Source organism: Theobroma cacao, chromosome 9 (genome assembly GCF_000208745.1).
Source record: "Theobroma cacao cultivar B97-61/B2 chromosome 9, Criollo_cocoa_genome_V2, whole genome shotgun sequence".
Classification (NCBI taxonomy): Eukaryota; Viridiplantae; Streptophyta; class Magnoliopsida; order Malvales; family Malvaceae; genus Theobroma; species Theobroma cacao.
In genome coordinates, this window is record NC_030858.1 from 5,573,427 (window position 1) to 5,596,182 (window position 22,756).

The following is a 22,756-nucleotide window of genomic DNA, read 5'->3' on the forward strand; positions in this document are numbered from 1 at the left end:
GTTGAAGCAAACTTCAAATTATTCTCTCTATTTTTTCACCAGCAAGTTGAACTTTTAATGAGAATAATAAATTGCATCAAGCATACATATATCTGTTACTGATAAACAAACCTCCTAGAGAATTCACAAAAGATTTTACGAGATTTTGATTATACAATAACGTATTTATGTTAATTTTTTTGTAAGCATATAAGTTTACTATCTTTTTTTATATACAAATACTAAAATTTTCAAGTTGATGATAACAAATTATACCTAATGGGATGGTTTTTAGGGACAATAAATACTTATTGTTTATAAATCTTGTGCTTTAAAGAAAAAAAATTAAAAAAAAATTCATTAAATAAGCTTTAAATGGAATTTGCCCAATTTTGTGACAAATGTGACTAATAATACATATGCTAAGAATACAATAATACAAAACTTTCACATGTTGAGATTAAGGTGTACTGTACTTACGTAGTACTAATATGAACACAAACAACGTCCTTCTTGTTCTGATAATGAAAATACATTGAAACTTGGGTATTAAGACAATGATGATTCGGAGGCATGAAAATTTGATCTCTCCGTCTAGCGTAAGAGTAAAGTCTTAAGAAAGGGAAGGCCATTGGGCAACAAGTATAAGAAGTAGGACGGTGTTAGAAAAGAAAAAGAACACAAAGTGTCATCATTGTTTGAGAGTCGGAAACTTGAATAATTAGAATGTGTGTTTAGCTTTAGAGATGATTGTGAAAGTTGACGAATTGGGACCGTTGGTCTCGAAACATTTCTCAACAACCGAAGCATGTAGAGGTCAACCATAGGCAAACTTTGAAGACATTTTAACTGCGAAAACAAGTTAGGTAAGAACACCCATCTCTCCTTTTTGTTTGGTTTTGTTCTCCTCCCTTTCCCTCTCTCTCAAATGAAAAAGAGTCTTGCTCTTTACAGAGTTTATCCAATTATAATCGTGGTTTATAGCTAGATCTGCTTGGATTAACTTTGTCGGATTTACATGACCAAAGTATCATTAAAAGTTGACAAAGGAAATGATAGTGGACCGATTTGGTGTAAGCATAAATTATTAGTAACACATTTCCCTTTTTTTTCCCGCCATTCACTTTTTATTAGTAATAAGTTTTAATATTTTAATAAATTAATTTTTTTATCACATGTCAACCAATTGAATTTTAATTTACACTTAGTTTATATTTGGATATATATGGATACAATGAGACTAATTAGGAAGGGTATGAGAAGACAAGGAGGCCATAAGACGGGAAAAATATGGGAACGAAAGATATAACTGCATGATTTAATCTCCAAATGATACATTCAATATCAATAAGTTTTAACTTTGAGTCTTACAATAATTATCATTAACATATACAAAAAAAAACTCATGTCCAATAATTTGAAGTTAACCTAATTTTTTAACATTATCTTTTCAAAGAGGCATACTATAATTCTTAACTTTATGTGAGGTAGCATGTCACGGTTCACATCAATTTTTGTAATTGTTCATTTTGATCTATTGGTTTTATGATTTTTTTTCACAAAAGACACTTCTCAAGTTAAAAGTAATGTGAACTTTTGTATGTTTAATATCACTTTAGTACATAATTGATGTGAAATTCATAATTTTTTTCTAAGATCATGACATTCTCTCTTACTTTACGTTGAAAATTTGTTTACAAAATGAAACTTTACAACTCTGTTCGTTGAAAATACGATACAAAATTCACATTCATACAAAAAACGTAACAAAACACCTCACAAAGGTGAAAGGACCCATTTCTAGAGAGTGGCCCTGGCCAGAGGTGAGGCTCCATGGTTTGAAAAATGAAAATCCGAACCGAGCCTGGTTGGGAGTCATGGGTTCGGGCCACAAAAATTGACATGGGTTGACATGTCATTGTTGATGTTAGGCTGACGTCAACCTAAAAGAAAAATAAAGAAACAAATATAAATGCAAGTCCGAGTGAAATAATTACAGGAGGGGCCCAGGTTTTGATTTTGGCGAAAATACAAAAACATAAAAAGTAAAAAATAAACAAAAATGGGAAACAAGAGGAAGAAGTTGTTAGAGGTCGGCGTCCAGGGACAATTTTCTCTTTTATCTGAGAGTAGGGAGGCAAAGGAGGGCCGGGTGGGCCCAAGTAGGGGCCCACCCCACTAGCCAGGCATTACAATCCAAAAACTTTAAGTCCCTTTCAAACATGGAAAGCCCATAGAGAAATTAAAAAAAAAGAGTTGTATTTGTATTAGCTAGCTGTCCCCACAAACCGCCTCTCTGACCTCCTTTGAAACCAAGGTCAATCTCAAATTTCTTTATCCCCTCCCAATTATTTAATTTGCATAATTAATCATGATAATTTTCGCCTAATTATAGGGCTCCAATAATCTAATCTAAATCCATTTTTAAATGTAGCCTGTTTCTTTATTTCTTTACCTTTTTGTTGTGTGACACTTTGATACATGTTTGTTCTATTGAAAAATGTTTGGAATAGTTGTGATCTTGTCCATATGTTAATTTCTCATAATTAAATTCTATTTAATTTTTATTTTTTAAAATTTCTTTTGAAAGTAAATAATATTTTTCTTAAAATTAAAAATTAATTTTTATTTAATAACAAAATGAATGAATTTACTTTTACAATAAATTATTATATAATAAATATAACATTCTAATAATTTTCTTGTTTTTTATTAAATATATTTTTTCTGTTAGTTTTTAGGAAATTTTAAAGAAGAAAACTAAATTACAAAAAAAAAACCTTGTGGTTTGAGATAATAAAAATTTGCCCCTTTAGATTTAAAATATGACAGTATTTATTTCCGTTATGTTTCTACTTAACATAGTTAACTTTACTTTCAAAAGCTTTCAAATTTTTTTAGTTTTTATTTTATTGTTAATATTAATTTAATAAAATAAAAAATATTTTAATTATTCCATGATTAATCGTATCCAAATATACTCTAAAGTAAAAAGCAACCTAAGATAATTATATGTCAGATATAAGTCTCAACGAGAGCAATTTTTTTTCTCCTCAATCACAATATACACGTTTTATATTTATCCAAAAAGTATATAAAAAAATGTAAGTATTAAATTAGTAACAAACACATGAAACCTAAATCTCTTTCTTCTCATTAATTTTTTCATGCAACTTAGATTTAATGAATTAATATATATTAATATGTCTAGTGATGTATTTTTAATTGCGTTTATATATGTGCATGAAATGCACTGAATCCATAGTTCCATTCTCATGAAATGAATTTTTATTAAGTTTAGATTTTAATTTTTGTAAACAAATTTTTGGGTTAACTAACTAGTAGTGATAATGATATTCGCTTGTAAAATAATAACTCAAAATCGACATTAATTATTGCCAATAATTAATTTCAATTAATTAAATACTTTTTTAAAATGGTTTTTAATTAAAATACTAAAGTAAAATATAAGCGATGAGATAAATCAAAAAGCTTATCATAGATTTGGAGACTTAAATGCGCAGATAAATAAATTACGACAAAACAATGTACATAAAGGAAATTAGTTGACAGGCTAGCTCATTAGACTAGCATCTCCTATATTTTTCCTTGGCCTGATTATAAAAGTCTAAAGGCTAGAAGTAAATCTAATTTCACAAACTTGATTTATACGCATGAATCGACCCGACAAGTTGACTCCAAAGTCTTGAACTTGGATTATTGAGTTTTTTCCAAGCATAGCCCCAAATTAATGTCAACTTCTAATTTTTCATTTGATTAATTACTTGTATCATATTTAAAATCTTCACCAACAATCATCAAATTGGCAAATAAGACCCAAACAAATTCTTTTTTAGAACTTGTCTGACCTAGTTTTTTTTTAATTTAAAAGTTATTATAAAACTCTTATGAAAAATAATAGTATAATAGTTTTTAAAATTAAATTAAAACTATTTGGTGAGCAATTTAGCAAAAGAAATTATATAAACTGTTTAATTAAAATTATCATCAAAGGTATTCAGGTCATCTACAATCACCAAATAAATCAAAACAAAATAAGTCTATTTTGAGTTTATATATGATTTTAGATATTAAAATAAAAAAATTCGTACAAAAATGGAATAGCTCTCAGATTTTATATAGTTGTAATAGTATTAAATTTTTGTTAATTTAGTAAATAATCAAACCATGATGCTTTAATTCTCCAAGAAAAAAGAGAAAAGAGAAAACAATATATTTGACATTAAAATCCTTTTTGGTAAATGAGAGAAAACTTTTTGGTAATACCTGAATCCAGTTTTGAATTTTTTATCTCTTTTTCTCTTAATATTTGTAAATATAAAAAAAATTAAATTTTATTATTTTATTGCTACATTTTTTTTAGTAGTCTTTGGAGAGAGAGAAATAGAGGAGAAGGAAATCATAATTTACATCGGAGAAGAGTGATTCGCAAAGGGAGAAAGATGAGAGGGAGATTGATTAAGAGAGAGATGGTATTTTTTGAAAAATTGAGACTTTTACTTTTAAAAGTACATAAGCTGATAAAAAAAAACAAATTAAACAAATACTTATTTATTTATTCTCTTTTTCCAAACAAATCAAAACCCAAATTGTTTGTGGAATTCTCCCTTATCTTTTGGATTTGTGAACACCTCCTCTTTATCAATACTAAAATTAATTGTAAAATTTTGTTTATTTCCTTCTCTTTTTGGCAGATGAGTATTGTGGTTAATTATTACAAAGATATAAATTGGTCAATAGAGATGTTCATTGTCTTATATAAAGTAGTTGAAATTTTGATACATTGCCTTTTCTTTTTTTTTTTTGTTAATTTAAATAAAAGGAAACCCATTAATCTAAGAAGCGTACAAGCATCAAAGTTCTTACCGAAAATGATGATACAATAAAAATAAGGTAAAAGTAAACATCATTGCACAAACCCTTAACATAATTATGCACAAGAAGAAAAACTAAATTTGAGTATTTGACTAATCCCATTTGTAATGTATGCCAATTTAGTGGACAACCTCATCCAATTGAACTCTGACTACTTTATTCTTCCTTTTTTCAAGTTGTACATGAATCTGCACCTTTTACTTTTTTTTTTTAAAGTTTTTAGGTCAAAACATGAATCTAGGTTGACATGCTTAAATATGATGCTTACACGTGCTTTATTTTTAGTACGTATGAAAAATTGATGAGCATTACTCGGTGAAAAGCACTTTTTATCTTTTTCGCCTTTTATAAATTTTAATCTTATCATTTCTCTATTTGAATTAGAAAATTTTAAGTTGAATAAGTCATTTTGGACAATTTCTTTTTTCTTGAGTAATTTAAAATAATAATAATAAATAATATATTTATATTTATATTGCTTGGTTTACACGTGTGGTGGCAAGTGGGCAACGGACCCATCTCAGTTTATGGTTCGTCCTCTAGCGCCTTGGACTCGACCATGGCCATAAAGTTCGGTTTGATTAATGGGCTGCCAGGCACGTGATCTGCCATGTCAGGTAGATAGCCCTTTTTGCGTCCGTACTTCGCTTGGCACTATTGCTTAAACTCGAATGATTGTCCACCGTCGGATCTGATGACATTGTTTCTATTGTCCCACGCTTCTGAAAATCAAATGTTAACGGACAGTCTGGTCATGGGACCCTCTTCTGAAATACCCCCCCCTTAACCGTTAATTTCCAATCAGCATATTCCTTTCCGCTTATTTATGAAAGATTATTCTATTCGGAACGAGGAATATGATTTTGTTTTTATTATTATTTTGTAATGAGACAAATTTTGTGAGACATGCAATTAATGTTTTCGATTGAAGAGTTTAAATAAATATATAACCCACTCACCCACTTTCTTCCTTCTTTTGCTTTCCTTCATTTTTATTTTTATTTTCAATTTTCTCCTTTATTTTAAAAGTGGAAAGGAGGTTAGATCAGTGGTTTAACTTTATCCATTTATCAATATTTTAGATCTCAAATTTAAGTCTCACTAAGTATGGATTTTGTCCAATTTTATGTTTTCGTTGTTGGTTTATTTAGTTTGTTCCTTGATTTCGCATTAAATGTAACAAATATATCATGTATGTTAAATAATATTTTATTAAATTAATTTAGATTTACTCTTACGTGTAATCACATAAAAAAAACTTTGTGAAACTTAATATAGTTATCACATAATAAATTATAACAAAAGATCATTCTCATTATGAATCTGTATAATTATGGTTATAGAATTATTGATTTAATTTTATACTTTCATAAAATATAAACATAAAGTATAGTAGTATTTTGAGCATTTGACTCGTTGATTGATGTATAGATCATTTGTATAAAGAATAAAATTCGAATCTTCATTCTCGTAATTATAAAAAAAAATAAAGTATAGTATTTTACATTCACCAAATCTTAAATAATTAAGATATATAGATTTTTTCATGTAAATCTTTTGTTTTTTAATTTAAAAAATAATAAAATTTTGTACAATTTTATTCTTTACATGCGATATTTGACTACACCTCGTCACCTTGCCCCTAACTTCATTTAATATATGTGCATACTTTAAGGAGTGATTATTGCAAACTCACCTTGTCCTCTTACAATTATTAAGAGTTATCTATCGTCAATTTTTTTTTTTTTGAAAGGTAAAGAGTTTTATTAATAAAAGAGTTATATTTAATTAATTATGGTATTTACTAAAACATCAAGCATGATCGTGTTTACATCAAATTAAAATATATTAAGCTATATACATTTCACCCTCCTACATGTTTTCAATAATCACAATCGTGTTTAATCCAACACTTCAAATGTCTTGTAGGCTGTAACTACGTACTTATTACTTTCATTTCTTTGTTCCCTTACCTCTCCAAGCAATGTTCATGCTCTAACTCAATTCAAAATTTAGCTATATCTCAACTTTTCACATTTGATCTTCTTAATCCAAAAGTATCTCGTGATTAGATATATACTTTTTTTAAGGGTCGGGTGATCGTCTTGTATGCTGAGGAAAAGGGTTTTTCATTTAAGCTTCCATAGGAGGGGTATGTGCAGTAAGTTTAGTCTGATTGTAGATTGTTATGTCATTTTAAGTCTGATGTTGTCCATTAGATTCAATTTGACATTAATGTAATCTCACTTCAACAATAGGAGAATTTCATAAGAGGAAACCAAGAAAATCAAACTTTGCAAAACAAATGTCAATAATTTCTCTTAAAGTTTAAAAATAGATCGTGTTAGAATCTTTCTTTTAGTGTATGATAATATATATAACACGTATGCAAATAAGCACAACTTTATTAAAAGAAGTAGAGTTACAGCTGCTGGTTGTTTTTTGGCCCGGGATATATCTCCTTCACTCATTGCATCATATTAAATATGTAATTGGTAAGGTAATAAAAGCAGAAATTAAGCTTTTTCTAAAGTTTATGAAAATGACTTCGGAAAAACACTTGCCTCATAACAAATAGATTGGTTGAAAATTAAATCTTTCTTTTTCTTCACTTTGTGGCCTCTACCCCATTGACTTGTTCTGTTTCAGCACACTTTCGACACATGGAAGCTAGAAAAGGCTAGTGTAGAAATAACCGATTGTTAATTATTTTAATATACAATAAAAAAACAATATAGCTGAATGAGTGGAGAGAAAAAACTGCAAAGTGGGGATTATTTTTTCCCATATGATATATAAGAAGACAAAAGAATAGGGATTAAAATAGAAAAAAAAATAAAGGCTTGGTGTGAGAGGGTTTTGGGATCAGTATTTTAGTAGGACATAAGAAAAAGAAAGGGAGAAATCTGATTAATTATTTCAAAATGAGAATGATTGATGGAATTGTTTATACTCTACTGAGATATGGTTCTTTCTATTGTCTGCCAAGATTATTCCTTTTTTATTTTTTAATTATATAACTACTTTAATTACCTATCTATACGCCCTTATTAAAATAATTTGTATTTGATATTATTTTAATATCTGATTAAAAAAAATGATGCCTTATGAAGAATATGCAAAATTAAAAAACTAGAACTATATATGAAGCATAAATTAAAATTAATTAAAAGGAGAACCTAAGAAAAAGGTGAGAAAAGCAAAAAAAAAAAAAAAAAAACTATGGAATGATTAGCTGATTTTGATCCCACAAAAAAAAAAAAACCATGTCTGGATGAGATTGATTGGATGCTTTGAAATGCGTGCACGCCAAGCCAACAAAGCACCAAGATATCATTTTCACCTAAAAATGCCTCTTCAATCTTTGTTAGACAACTCAGGGAAATTCTCAGTCAATACAAATCGTCTAATGAGGAATAAATTAATTGTTAAACTTTTTATTTTTCTTTCAAATAATGTTTATATTTAGTTGACAAGTTGCAAAATTGACTATCAATGATTTTACGATATATGGTTTGGTGAAATATTTTTCAGACTACTAAGTAAATTGGATTTGATGTTGATATGGGAAATGATGTTCTTTTGGGCAGGAAATGATTTGTGTTCACGAAAATGCTAGCATTCTTAATAATTCCGAAATATAATAGATTGACAGCATGCACTTGGGCAATCATTTCTTCAAATTTGGTAGGAGATTTACCTACACTTCTTTTTTTCTTTTTCTTTTTTTTTGCAAAATAGATAAGGAAAATAAGACTTACTACCAATAAGCATGATGTCTATAGATTGAAGGGTCGGCAAACTAATTATAATATGTACTTCAATTTTATGCGGGAATTAGGTTACAAAAAGGGCATTTTCCATGGTATAAAATAGAGTTTTATTTCCTTTTCTTAAAGGCGTAAGCTATTTCATATACTTTTTGCACGAGAAACTGACAAAAACATGAAAATGCAAACAAGATGTCTTTCTTCTTTATTGCCACCAACTCTAGATATATGCTGATTTTTCAACTATTAAAAATATCTGCCCCTTGATTTTCAAATGAAAACCAAAGTGTCTTTTACTCTTTTTTTTTCGATGATTGTTTAATTATTAATGCTTAAACCAGCATTGTCGTCACAGAAAATTTAAGGAAATTTCAGCTTTGGGTATATATATATTCTTCAAGGGATTTTATATATGTAACATCTTTTTTTAATTTTAATTAAAAAAAAGATATATTTGATTCTTTGGTTATTTCGCCAATTAAAGAGAAGTAACATAAAATCAATTATACTGAGAAAAATATATTTATAAAATCAATTATAGAAATAATTATATCAAAATGTTTATTAATAACACGTGAATTAAATTCTATCAACGAGATTTTATCTTAATTAGAAAATAAAAATTTTGAAATTATCGAGTTTTACATTCATCATATTATGCATGTATGCGGTCAATCCAATTCTTTTAATTTGTTGAATTGTCTCCAACTATATACTATTTATGAATTTATTTCTTAGTTGATTATATTTGTAAATGATTATATCGGAAAGAAAAATATTTTATTTTTCTTTTGTATAAATTTGAAAAATTATTAGAATGTGATGAAAGGTTAACCCACGGACTTGTTCACGAAACTATATCTTAAAACAAATTATTGGACAGGAAAAAAGGTTGGCCAGCCTTTGGTATGTATGTGTGTTTTTAAAAAAAAGAATTATCTTATTGTTCTTATCATTACTCCCAATTCAAACAATTAGAAAAGCAAAAATCACATAAAGACCAAACTCTCTTTCTATCACTTTTTCCCCAGTATATACAATATCTTTCTTTTCTTTTTCTCTACTTACCTATCAATTTAATTATCAATTAAACACACTTATAAAAGGCCTAGAATTAATTAAAGATGAGATAAGCCGGTTTATAAATGCTCATTAGGCAATTAGACATAGTTAATCATCGACCCCAACTTTTATATGTCCACTTTAATGAATATTTCAATAAAAAAAAGTTCAAAAATTCAACTATACAATTGCAATTTGCTCATAGCTAGCTTTTCGAGTACAAATTTTAAGTGCGATTCACAAACTGGTGAATTTTGAAAGGAGGCAAGTGGATTTCTTTTGTGGGTTTCATTTCATCTGCCACATATAAGACAAACAAAAATGAAAGTGTATGTTTACATCATACTTACAATACATGTTTCTTAGCTATGTTGTTTGTCTCTGTTTTTAACCATTAACTACAATTAGGTGAAAAAAATGTACCTAGTTATAGCATTCCCCCTTTGGTTTTGGGGAGCCTCTAAAATGAGGAACAAAGGCGAGGGTTTTAAGGTACACGGGCTTATATAAAAACAAGCTGTCTTGGGATCACAAAGAAGAATTTATGGCTTTAATTAAACCCTAATTTATTAGTATAAAAGCATGTGATGAGGAATCCAATGATTAAAGCATGAACAAGATGAAACAAAAAAACACAACCTTTGATGGGGTTAATATTCGAGTTCTGAGGAAACGACATGGCCAAGGTTTGAAACATTAATTGTCGATTTCGATATTAATTAATTGTTGATTTCGATAGTTTAGGGGGATACAATATATTACTGTGGAAACAACAAGCTGCGGCAAGTCATGCCAATTCAAAGGTGTCGGTATCATTCTTTCTAAGATTTTGTTTTGGTGTAATGACAATTAGATGATTCAAAAACTCATCATGCTTTGCCTAACATAAACATTAATTTAGCTGACTGTGATGATGCATCAATTTTGTTGTTTTTTAAGCAAGAATTTTAATTAAATAAACCGTCTGTCGAGGAACTAATAATTATTTTATTACTCATTAAATCTTGGACATTTTTTAACTAGTCGGTGTGAACTTAAAATCATTATTGAAATCTCAGCGAACAATTTAAACTCAATTTTTTATTTTATATCCTAATTATTCAAAAAAGAAACTTACATTGTTCATGATCTTCTAATTTGAAAAAAAATTGTAAATTTTAATTGGGGTATAGTATAATCCTATTAAAAGAGAGAACAATTGTTAAATTCATTACTGTATAGCTGACTTGATGAATTAAAACAAAAATCAAAGTTCAAATACTTTAGTTAATTAACAATGAAAAGGTTTTAGAGGAATGAGGTTAATCTATCAATTAGAATTATGAACTCCCCCCTAATATAAAAATGGATGTAGATCTAGTGAACAAAAAGTGGAAACAGAAAAAGAAAGAATATAAGGGAAAGAGGAAGAAGACAAGAGCGAGGGGTTTGCTCCATCTTCGTTCTTTGGATGGGGGAAGGGGAATTACCCGGAATAGAGGCAAGCAACATAAAATAGGAAAAAGGGGGAGGGTAAAAAAATGGAGGTACATGGGAAAAGACACGGCGCCCCGGACAAAGATTTTGGCAGTACGGACAAAAGACATGGCCATTTCCACCCCCCCCTCTTTCCCTTCCCCTTCAAACCTACCCAAGAATAATGTTTTCGTGTTCCTAAGTCGCTTGTCAGGTTAGCTCGAGATTTAAGGGTTTTTTTGCTTGTTTGTTTGCAACTTTGAAATGCGGTTCAAGGGAATGTTTGTCAAGGGAATAATCCCTTAAATTATTCCGAGAGAATAATTTTATTTGTTTTATATTACAACATTTCATTTTAAAATAACAAAATAATGTAAGTTTAGAATCCGCAAGCAAAGATTGATTTGTTGGCGGTTAGATTTGAAAATGTGCACTCCTAAGGTCTAGAGATTTTTCATCAAACAATTATTGCTTTCATGGCCTTTTTCCACATGTTGAGTTAATCTGGATCATAAATAGCAAATAATTAATTTCATTTATTAATCCTAAGTTGAGACCCATTCTTACATAACTAACATTAATTCTAGTTATTGAAAAAGTTTGGAAGCCTAAAATTTTTTAATTTTGTATGTAAAATCAATTGGGATATTAATTTGGTGCAACAATAATGATTATTTTCAATATTTTGATTAAAAAAAACTTTATAAATCTCGTGCCCTATACTTGGATGTTTAAAACTAGTACTAGTATTCTTCTCTTTTAACTTTATTGGCTGTCATCTTATTTTTGTCAATTAACTGTACATGGTTTTCAGTTTAGGGCATGCTAACAAGAAAGTGTAAATTCTAAAAGAAGAAATTAATAATTGTCCTTTCGACATTTACAGTTTGCAAGAACATTTTGGTAGAATATTACTAGTTAATACTTTACAATGTATCGATACAATAGCGATGGAGTAACACTTTTTTTTTTCCTTTTCATTTTGCAATGCTATCAAAGGGGGGACATATTCACATCTCAAAGTGTGATTCGATAATAACATTAAAGGTTTAAAATTTTATTTTTTAAAATTATACTTTTATAAAAATAATAAACTATTGTTATTTTAAGATGTATATTTTTAAAAAAATCAATAGTTAATAAGTGGAGAGGATTTTGTTATATTATTGACTTATCACGTGTTGTGAATTAACAAAACAAGAACCCATAAAGGAGTCAACAAATGGGAAGAGTGTCTATTCTAATATAATATTGAATTTTTTAAAATGAGTATTTAATATAAAATCAATTGACAATAGGTATATATGCTTAAGATATTCCTAATTTTAATAGATGTGAAGTTTCTTTTATCACTATTTTAATGTAAATATATTTTAGAGATGATGATTTATAGATACAAAAGTTTTTATTAATTAAAAACGAGATTTGAAACTGAATTTTGATTGAAAAAATAGAGAAGGTGACAAGGGAGGAAAGATGTATTTCTTTTAAAATAATCTGAAAAGAAAAATACTACTGCTAGTACTAATATACTATATAATAGTACTAGTACTAGATGAAATATTGATCTCGGAAATGGTAATCATTCTCTTGAAGACCTGGGCCTAGGGACCTCCAAACCCTAGATTTTGACCTCTTGAAAAGTGTGGCCTGTCTGTCCTCTCACTGGCGGGTCATCGTTCTGTACAATAATTCATTTTCCACACATTCATTAGCTTATTAATCCAAACACACCCTTACCGTACTCCTAAATATATATATATTTTCCGTTTTTCCCATCATCCTGACGTCAATTACCGCCACTACCTCCAAATATTCTACTGTGTTGAACTTTAATCGACCCAAAATTATTAGTTAATATTCTATGTTCAATTAATCGACCCAATTTTTTTTTGAAAATCAAAGTAATACAGCTAGATATTTTTATTTTTTGATGAAATAATGAAATCATAACTACAGACATGTGGTCCTCCAAAAAGTATAGTATAAGTCGAAAGCAAATACCATAGCTAGCTGGAAGTTGGTGTATTAACCACATGCTATATATGGATAATGTTTTGTAATATTTATGTAACCTCAGAATTAAGGAAAATTCACTATACCAAGACCAGACAAATTCAATCTTGATTTCAACCGAGAAATCATACTTGCTCATAGCTAGCTAGATGGCTATATATATATATATATATATATATATATATATATATATAATATGATCAATAATCACTAGACCCATCAAATAATTGTGACTCCGTATATATCCCCTATCCAATAACCGTCATTTATATAGCTGATCGACTAACTTTGCTCATCACTCAAGTTTTTGATAATTGGATAACAATAATTATTCAATTTTATTTCCTTTTGATTAAATATATTTAGTTACTTCATTTCTACTTTGCTTTCTTCAAATGTTTTCGAATTTATTTCTATATTTTTTTATGTTTTTCTTTGATACTACTATTATTAAAGAGATAGAACATTATTCTTTACAATCTTTCTCTTGGTCTAGAAATTAATTCTTGCCAAGCACCGAAAAGGATAAAAAACCCAATTTTATGAACTAATTAATTAGGATTTATAATTAATTAGTAGAGTGAAAACTTGAGTAGTTATGATGGAAAAATGGTTTATGTCAAAAGTTACAGTAGCCGGTGAATTCTTTTATTTTTTTAATTTGTTTTGTTATTTAATTAAGAAATTGAGAATTGCTTGCGCCTTTTCTGTCCCACTTTGAGATAAAGCAAAAGCAGCGAAAAAGCAAGAAAGAAAAAGAAAAACATAAAAGAAAGGAAGAAAGAAAAAGGCAGAGTCATAAAGAAAGAAAGGAAAGAGAGAAAAACAAAGGTTCTCAAAACTCCATGATTCAAATTCTCCTCAAGAAATAGGACTTGAGGGTCTTTCTCTTTTCTTCTCTCTACTTAAACCAGAGTTTGAAGACCTCTCAAAGTTTCTTCAAAGACTTGTTTGGGAGCTAGCTTCAAGCAAACAAAAAAAAGGGAAACGAAAACAAGGAGTAATTAAAAGAGAGAGTTTCAAGTGACCGCCGTCATCATCATCAAAGTTTTTGCTAAGGAAAGGCCATGAACCGAGGAGTCTTGCAGAGCTCAACAGTGCAGCAGATGATGGCCGGAAACCCTAACTGGTGGAGCATTAACAGCATGCGCCCACCAACTCATCATCAACAACCTTCTCCTTTCCTGCCTCCTCCTCCTACTTTCTTCCCTCAATACACTCCCACCTCATCTTCTTCTTCCTCCTCCTCTTCTTCACTTCCTATTCCTTCTTGGCATGATAACCAGGAGCTTCCTGAGTCCTGGAGTCAACTACTCTTGTAACTCTCTCTCTCTTTCTCTATCTATTGTGTATCGGCTTTAGATTAATGCTATCTTTTGTTTTCTACACATACTCTTACAGTATTATACATACACGATGCATGTTTTGGACTCGATCTTTAAATTGACTTGATGAGCTGATAAAAGACAGGCAGTTTAATTGAGTTATTACATGTTATTTTAGGGGTGGATTCGTGGGTGAAGAAGAAAAGGGTGGTATAGGCCAGTTTCAAGTTCAAGTACCCAAGAAGGTGGAGAACTGGGAGGAACAAGCATTACACCAAGCCTCAAATGCTTCTGTTGTGGATGTGAAGCAAGAAAACTCCGCAAGCAGCTATGTGTATGGGCATGCAAATGAAGATTTTCATCAGGCAACTAAACCAGCTTGGTCTCATCAGATAATGCCTGCCTCATCCCCCAAATCCTGCGTAACAAGTTTCAGCAGTAACATGTTGGATTTTTCTGGCAACAAAGCTGATGCAAGGCATCCACCTCCAGATCGCTTTTCTGAGGTACTGAGAACGGGACAAAAGGAAAGAGCAGAGAGTATTAATTCTTCATGATATATATACAATGATAGATAGAAAAAAAATTTCCAGACATTTTAGGGTTTCCTGATTTATTTGAAGTACTTATCAAATTTATGCATGAATTATACCCATAATTTGATCTATTCTACTTTGATAAAGTAGTACAACCGGTGGTTGATGAATAGTGTTTTATATAACAAGGTTAGTTAGCTGAATGTCTTCTTCTAGGCCTTGAAGGGTTTTTTTTTTTAACTAACCGTCTCTGATTTATCAGATTGCTGTCCAATCAGAATTCTCATCTTACTTTCTTCCTTTTCTTTTCTTTTTCTGTAGTGTAACAGCACTGCAACTGGTGGGACATTAAAGAAAGCTAGGGTTCAACCTTCTGCAACCCAATCTACCTTCAAGGTAATGTACAAAAAATACCCAGTAAAAATACCTAACCCTTTCAGCCTTCTCTCCTTCTCTCTCTGTCCTACACTCCACAAAAACGCAATTTGCACGCACACCCACAAGATACCCACAAGCAGAAAAACACACATCCGTGGACTGGTAAAGTAGTTGTCCTTCTCTTGATTGTCCATTTCTTCACGGATGACGATTCTTTGGCTATAGCTATGATCCCTTTTCTTCTGTTAATGTAGAACAAAAAGAAGACTACTATCATAATTTAGTTAAAAGTAATTAATCGTAGAACCTAATCAAGTTCTCATCAACTTGTTTTTTCTGATTAATTTGTGCAAATTAATACCAGGTGAGGAAGGAAAAATTAGGAGACAGAATTACTGCACTTCACCAGCTCGTTTCTCCATTTGGGAAGGTAATTAGCTTTAATCAATGAAGTTAAGAAGGCTCAAAGATTTAGATCTTGCAGACGAAAATGGAATAAAAAACATTTGTATTCTTTACGGGGAAACCCATAAAGAAGGACTTTTTCCAAAGATGAAAGTTTCCTTCCTTCTTCATATTGTTTTTTTTTCCCTCCCCCTCTTTAAGCATTTTTTTTAAAGAAAAAGACATTAAATATGACTTTGGAGGGTTGTGGTGTGATATTTTTCTCTTTTGCAGACTGACACAGCCTCTGTCTTGTTAGAGGCTATTGGGTACATCAGATTCCTTCAGAGTCAAATTGAGGTGATGTTTCTTCCTTCCCCCACTCTTTTTTGCAAACAACCATGAACCAGTGATGGCACAGTGTTTAAAGCCTCAGCCTCACAATGTTCCTTTAACATTCCTTTACTTATATTGAAGTCTTCCTTCGCTTATAGTATGTATATCCCCCTTGAATGTAGGCTCTCAGCTTACCGTACTTGGGCAGTGGATCAGGAAACATGAGGCAGCAACAATCTGTAAGAAAACTATTTCCATCATCCTTAATATTTCTCACTTCCCGAAGCCAAAAAACAAAAGGATAAAAATCCGTCTGCACGTGGAATTGTGTATGTATGCATGTGCATGAAGAATATAAATTTTGAATAATGTGGTATTAATTGATTAATGATTATACTCTTTTTGTTTAGGTTCAAGGGGAGAGAAATTGTATATTTCCTGAAGACCCCGGTCAGGTATGTATAATAAGCTTTATTGGATCCATTGCCTCAAAGGAACTTGGTGGGAAGTGGGAAACTTGAATTTAATTGGAATAGCTACCCGTTTACTGTGTTTTCTTTTTGAGGACCAATAAAGATAGTGTCAAAAGAACAATGTTCTCAGCTTTATAGCTTTATTCTTTATTAAGATCTATAAAAGAATAGAATTATTATCAGTACCCTTTGTTTGCATTTTGAAATAATTAACATCTTATAAACAAATAAGAAACAATGATGCTTGGTTTGACAAATCAATTAAAATGCTAATACTTTTTCGGATGCCATCTTTTTGTTTAGCTGTTGAACGATAACTGCATGAAGAGGAAAGGTGGTCCTGATCAGCAGGTAACTCTCGCCGCCCTGTAACATTATTCCTCCTTCTTCCTTTTTTTTTCCCTTTACATGCATGATATAAAATGGAATTATTAATAAATTTACTTTTCCATTTTCCAGGATTCTCATGAAGAACCGAAGAAGGACCTGAGGAGTAGAGGGCTGTGCCTGGTTCCTGTGTCATGCACACTGCAAGTTGGGAGTGACAATGGAGCAGATTACTGGGCTCCTGCCCTTGGCGCCGGATTCCGATAGAAAATGGTTATTACAACTGTTGGAAGGGCAGCTAGCAGCTTTATCCAGCACATGACTTCAAAAAAAAAAAAAAAAGCAACAAAAAAGAAGACTAAAGAGCAGCTTCATGAAACGATATAACATCATGAGCAGTCACTCTGCTAAAAAGTCTAAGGCTGATTGCTCATGATGCTATACAATCTTTCTTGGACTTGTAGATGTTTGTGTGCTAAGCTCTAGCTTGGGTGATTCAGAGACCTGCCTCTCTCTAATTTACTGAGATTTTAAGCTTATCGTTATTTTTCTTAGCTTTAACTTTAAATTATGATTAGCTGCTGCTACACTATTTGCTTTCATGTATATCCAGTTCTCTAGTAGTATGATTTAATCATTTTAATGCTGCATTGACTGAAAGCAGCATTCCTGAATCATCATCATCATCTTCGGCAGTATGGTATCTTACCTTATATTTGATATTAATTTTAAGCATATATATATAACTATATAAGCCAAATTAAGGAATTCAGGTTTTAAGATAATAAATCCTAGAGTTTACCAATATTAGACTTCGATAAAATTATTTTTTCTTCCTTTTTTCCGAGCCCTTTCATGGAAAATGTCTCAAAAAATATATGGTGACAAGAGTCCCACGTGCGTATTTTTTTTATATAAGATTCTAACAAGAAGGAAATTACATCATACTCCAATTTACGTGCAAGATGCAACACCCCTATATATGTCATCAATTCAACCCACAAATCATAAGTATTTTTATTGGTTCTAACATCAATGTTCAAGATGTGACACGTGTCATGTGTCAATGATTCTGTCCCATGTGGCGCATGCATTTCATGTCAATATGATGTTATTTGTTTGGCATGGTTTGCAATGTCACCAACCCCACTACTCCAAGCAAAGCTAGCTAAATCTTCCTTTTCTTTTCTTTTTTTTCCCTAAAGAATTAATGTCTTTCTTTCGCCCCCTAGTACGAGTACAAGCACAATAATGGTGTCCCATACGTATTTCCTACTAAAAATATATGCAACCCTACCAAAACCAAACAATTCTGCTGGAAATATTGCTTGCAAATTAGGAATTTAGGATATATAATAATTGCATATATCTCTTACTTAAATAATGCGATTGGAATATTCTATTCTCAAATAAAAAAAAAAAGAAAAAAGAATAAGGATATCTTAATAAGGTTTTCTTAATGCACATTTGATTTTAATGCTTTCTAGAGACGTGACTTGGACTAATGTATAGCTCATTAATGCATATTATCACTTTCTCTTTAAAAATAAAACTACCACCAGTTTGATCATTATTTGATAACTGCTCTTCCTATATGATGAATTACTTGGATTTTGAATAAAATAGTAACAGTGACGAAGGCATTAAATTAATGAGCCCATGTGGCTCAAACTTTCCCTCCAAATTTCAATCTATATCCCATTCTTAAACTTAATTAGTCATGAAAAACCCAAAAATTATCATAACTAATTAACATATTTTGCAATATATATGTGTGTGTTAATTGGTTTTCTATATAAAAACTGACAATGTTAAATAAAATAAAGTTCCAATCTCGCTCATTGTATAACCGAACCTTGTATAATACTTGGATTTGAATCTTGTAACGTCAATTCAACCTTTATAACAGACCTAGAATGAGAAACCCTGGCCCATTATGTTTTGGGCCATGATTTTTTTCTTCTTAATTTTCTTCTGGGCCACATAGTGTTGAGGGTTGCCTTGGAAACGTTGATGTTGTCAGTGGGCTTTATGATCCAACAGTTAGACTTCTCTACTCCTTCTGCAGACTGCAAATATCAATAATCTCTTTTTCTTTATCTTGATCAGGATATATTATTATGTTATTTGATGACTATTCTGAAGATAAAGTAGAAGAAGTTCATTTTCATCAAACTCTTTTATATGTCAATAGATGGGTATAGTCAGTATCCAAAATATATACATAATTCAGTTGAAAAGTTTGGTATTTTTTTGGATACATTAGTTTTCTTTCTTTACTTGACGCAAATTTCATTTTGATAAAGTTTCCATAGACGACCAGATTGGCGTATAGGGCAGTTTCCCATTGAACACCATGAGCCTGATTTGGACCGACGTGGAGCGATTATCTGCAATTTGAGATGAGGATGAGCCATGGACTCAGTACATTAAATGTTCAAGTGTAGTATGTTACAATAATAAGTTTAAGATTTAAATGAATTTAATACGCTTAATTATTTTGTTGGATCGTAAGTGTACGTATTCTTTATTTAATGAGTCAACTTTGAATTTTCTTTTCTTTTTTTATAAAAAAATTAAAATGAATTTACAATTTGCTTCCGGATTCCTGATTCCAGCCCGGTTTGCAAGCCTAACGAGTAACAAGCAGCAGCCAAGCCAGCCAACCTAACTTGAATTACACGAGATCATGTTTACATCACACCAGGTCCCCATATTCTAATAGTTGAACTTATACGGCTAGGCAGTAGGGACCCACTTACCAGCGCAACTCTTCTTTCCTTTCCTTCACTACGTTACGAGTACTATCCTCATATCTCATCCTCCAATGTTTGGTTGTCGACAAAACAATTTGTCCATTCTTGACTTTCTATTTAATCATGGAAATAATTTAAACCGTGGGAATTCAGCATTTTGTATCCAAACATGTAAGTCAGTATATGAAACGTGAAGCATATATATATACATATATTTCCATGTTTATGGAGATGTGAAGCATACAAAAGTGAGCGTTGACTCTGAAGAAATGGTGTTGTGCTTGAGAATGGTGTTGCTTCTGGTTGTTCTTGTTTTGGGGTTTGGTAGCAATGGAGTCTATGGTGCAGTTTCTTCTTCCACTTTGAGCAAGATCAGTAGAATAAACGAGGAGGGTCCATACTTAGGTATAATAGTGCCAAATTCCTTTGAGATGAATCCTCTCATGCAATCTGGTAGTTTTGTGGCCGATCTCGAGCTTCCTTACTTGGATTTTTCAGGTACATGAAATTTCTTTGTCATGGCATTTTCTGGGTTAAATTTTAAATTATATGTAGATTAAACCAATGACTCTGTTTGTCCAGGGAGGAGGTTTCGAATCGGGCGCTTGAAAAATGAAAAGGTTATTATTGTCATGACAGGGTTAAGCATGGTACGTGAATTTTGGATCCTCCCTGTTTTTTTTTTTTTTAATATTTCTCTATCTTGTTGGTTGCTCGATGTTATTGATTCTTCCCCTGGAATTTTTATAGCTAAATGCAGGTATAGCTACACAATTGCTGCTCAGCCTATTCAAGGTGAAAGGAGTTCTGCACTATGGAGTAGCAGGAAATGCAAATCCTCAGCTTCAAATTGGAGATGTAACCATCCCTCAATATTGGGCTCATACAGGTCTTTGGAATTGGCAGGTACTAGAACTTCTTATTTTTTCCTCCTCCCTACCCCCAATGATCTATGTGATATGGTGATATATTTAGCATTAAAGATTATTGGATTTTCAGCTTTGAAGGGTAACTTAATGCCAGATTCCATCATTGAACCCTTATACTGGTTCTTGTTTATCAAAGAGATTTATCATCACTGCCCACATGAAGTCCCCTGTTCACAGCCATCCTACCAAGTCCTTGGGCCTATTCACCCCTTCCCTGGCAAGGGCATCTGCTAGAGATTTGCACTCTAGAGGAATTTTAATCACTTGAACTTGAAAATTTGTTTCCAGTTTCTCACTACATGATTGGACAAGATTTTCAAACGCCAAGGAGTTTCATCAGGATTATTTGCCCATAAAACTGCATTGGCTGAATCGCCTTTAATGATCAATGTATGTGAATTAGCAGATGTCAGCCACAAACAAGGGGGCCTCTCAAGTAGCTAGGAACTCGGAGAAGTTTGAGTCTATCCCCCCCTATGGATTTGGGGAAAACAACCTTCACAATTCCATTCTCAACCCTAAAAACGCCTGCCGGGCCTGGTTTACCCAACACTGATCCATCCCCGTTAACTTAAAACTACCAGCAGGTGGTGGTGTCCATGAAATTACCTGCTCCTAGTAATAGCCTTGTAATTGTTTCCCTGAATCAGACATTTCGGTATAAGAAGAAAATCATTAATGGAAAAGTCTCCACTTGAGTATTTTGCCCTATTCCACCACGCCAAACGAGTTTTGATACATGCTGCATGCGTACCGATCAATTTACCCCTTATTATTTCGTAGTAGACATTTTAGATTGCTTTGTGTATGGATCTTGCAGACATGTTACCTGGTTTTCCAAAAGTTACTACAAAAACCATTGGAATCACATGTGTGGGATCCATTGGGAGTGCAATCAATTGCAATGCACTAATTTTTTCTTCCATTTCAAGAATTTCTTGTTTGCAATAAGAAAGATCAAAAAGGTCTTTTGTTTGAGAAGTGCAAACTATAGATACAAAACCTTCTATATATATATTATCGTGCCTTAAGAGGCCAGAAATCTTGTCTTTCCTTTTAATTATTAAAATTATACATTGACCAGTTCCTTATAATCTTCCTTTTACAATTAATTAATGTTTAAAGAGGTATGGAGATGGACCTGAGGATGAGCTAGCTTTAGAATCCAATGGAGACTACACCAGAAAAATCGGTTACCTTAAGTTTTCAGATTACAACAATGGCACAGAATGCAGTAAGTCTTCAGAGAACCTCCTCAACAATGTTTGGTATCAGCCTGAAGAAATATTTCCAGTGAATGGAATTCCTGAGCAGAGGCAGCATGCCTTTTGGGTTCCAGTCAACAAGCATTACTTTGCCATTGCAGAAAGAGTTCAGGTAAATTAAATGCATCCCAAAAGATCCATTATATTTCTGTCTTGACTGCATGTTTGGTTAAAAAAAGACAAGCACATTCTTTCAGTAGATTCTGATTTCAATTTTTTGAAACAGGGTTTGAGCCTTGGTAGATGCGTTAATACAACTTGCTTACCAAGAAATCCAATGGTGGTGAGAGTAAAAAGAGGGATCAGCGCTAATGTCTTTACGGACAATAGAGCTTATCGAGAATTCTTATACTCCAAGTTCAATGCAACTGCAATCGACATGGAGACCGCTGCAATTGCTCTGGTCTGTCACCAACAAAAGATGCCTTTTATTGCATTTAGATCCTTGTCTGATTTAGCTGGCGGGGGTTCTGCCTTGTCAAATGAAGCTGCTGTGTTTGCCACTTTGGCGGCCCAAAATTCAGTCAGTGTTCTGCTTGGATTCATTTCCCTATTGTCTTCATGAGTATATGCACCTTTTCTTCTAAGACATCCTGTTTGGATTTTTAAAATTCTAATTTGGATTTTGATAGTTACTAGTACAATTATGTAAGTTCCAACACCCTTGTGAGCGTTGGGTCTCATTTGTATTTGATAACATTGGTTTGAAACGCTAGTTTTTCATATTTCCTTTTGCTTAGACCTGTTTGCATGAATAATTATGAACATCTAGCTGAAGCTTTTCTAGAAGTCTAGAGCTTCTCTGATCTTTAAAGGGTTGCCTCAACAAAATTGGCAGAAGGATTATATCCTCTACTTCCAATTCCGTA

General features: G+C 31.7%; 2 protein-coding genes across 2 annotated transcripts; both read left to right on the plus strand.

Annotated features, from left to right (window-relative positions):
- Positions 13,973 to 17,614, plus strand: LOC18588562 (transcription factor bHLH68). Its single transcript, XM_007013048.2, has 9 exons — positions 13,973 to 14,496; positions 14,682 to 15,009; positions 15,361 to 15,435; positions 15,782 to 15,847; positions 16,096 to 16,161; positions 16,320 to 16,376; positions 16,548 to 16,592; positions 16,914 to 16,961; positions 17,070 to 17,614. Exons 1-9 carry the CDS (start codon positions 14,246 to 14,248, stop codon positions 17,202 to 17,204), a joined length of 1,071 nt encoding a protein of 356 aa, XP_007013110.2. The 5' UTR covers positions 13,973 to 14,245; the 3' UTR covers positions 17,205 to 17,614.
- On the plus strand, positions 19,798 to 22,676 carry LOC18588563 (bark storage protein A). Its single transcript, XM_007013049.2, has 5 exons — positions 19,798 to 20,191; positions 20,276 to 20,343; positions 20,444 to 20,599; positions 21,748 to 21,999; positions 22,114 to 22,676. Exons 1-5 carry the CDS (start codon positions 19,963 to 19,965, stop codon positions 22,450 to 22,452), a joined length of 1,044 nt encoding a protein of 347 aa, XP_007013111.2. The 5' UTR covers positions 19,798 to 19,962; the 3' UTR covers positions 22,453 to 22,676.